Source organism: Orycteropus afer, unplaced genomic scaffold, assembly GCF_000298275.1.
Source record: "Orycteropus afer afer isolate SDZICR_OR568_19922 unplaced genomic scaffold, OryAfe1.0 scaffold02145, whole genome shotgun sequence".
Lineage (NCBI taxonomy): Eukaryota > Metazoa > Chordata > Mammalia > Tubulidentata > Orycteropodidae > Orycteropus > Orycteropus afer.
In genome coordinates, this window is record NW_006923732.1 from 3,170 (window position 1) to 4,051 (window position 882).

General features: G+C 43.5%; 1 protein-coding gene across 1 annotated transcript; it reads left to right on the top strand.

The window, feature by feature from the left end:
• Positions 1–4: 4 nt before the first annotated feature.
• LOC103213427 (olfactory receptor 1052-like) lies at positions 5–765 on the top strand (the record flags this gene model as incomplete). Its single annotated transcript, XM_007959213.1, has 1 exon — positions 5–765. A coding segment is annotated over one exon (761 nt), but the record flags the coding sequence as incomplete, so codon positions are not given.
• Positions 766–882: the final 117 nt, after the last annotated feature.

Below are 882 nucleotides of genomic sequence, written 5' to 3' on the forward strand. Positions count from 1 at the left end.
GAAGCTCCACACACCCATGTATTTTTTCCTCAGCTGCCTCTCTTTTGTAGATGCCTGCTACTCATCAGTTATTGCACCTAAAATGCTGATGAACTTCTTGGTTGTGGGGGACACTATCTCAGTCTCTGCCTGTATAGTGCAATACTTGTTCTTTGGGGTCTTCATTACCACAGAAGGATTCTTACTTTCAGTGATGGCATATGACCATTATGTGGCTATTGTGAATCCTTTGCTTTACACAACAACCATGTCTAAGAGAAAATGTGTAGTGCTGGTCATTGGGTCTTACACAGGTGGGATGATCAACTCATTGACTCATACAATAAGTTTGGGGACACTGTCCTTCTGTGAACCAAATGTTGTCAGCCACTTCTTCTGTGATGTTCCTCCACTGCTAAAGCTGTCATGCTCTGATACCTCCATGAATGAGTTACTGCTGTTAACGTTCTCTGGAGTCATTGCTATGGCCACCTTCTTGATCGTCATCATTTCCTACATGTTCATTGTTGTCGCTATTCTGAGGATCCGCTCAGCAGCGGGCAGACAGAAAGCCTTCTCCACCTGTGCCTCCCACCTGATGGCTGTGACCATCTTCTATGGGACCTTGAGCTTCAGTTACATTCAACTGAGCTCCCAATATTCTGTAGAACAGGAGAAGGTGGTTGCTGTGTTCTACACACTAGTGATTCCCATGTTGAATCCATTGATTTATAGTCTGAGGAACAAGGAGGTGAAGGATGCTTTGAAAAGAGCCGTAGAAATGAGGTATTGCTCCTGAAGCCAAGTGGAATCCAAGTTCAGCCTGGATCCTCAGTTGAAGGCAGATAAGTAAATACAATAACTCAGTTCCTTAACAACTGAATAAAATGAAAGCTCATTTAT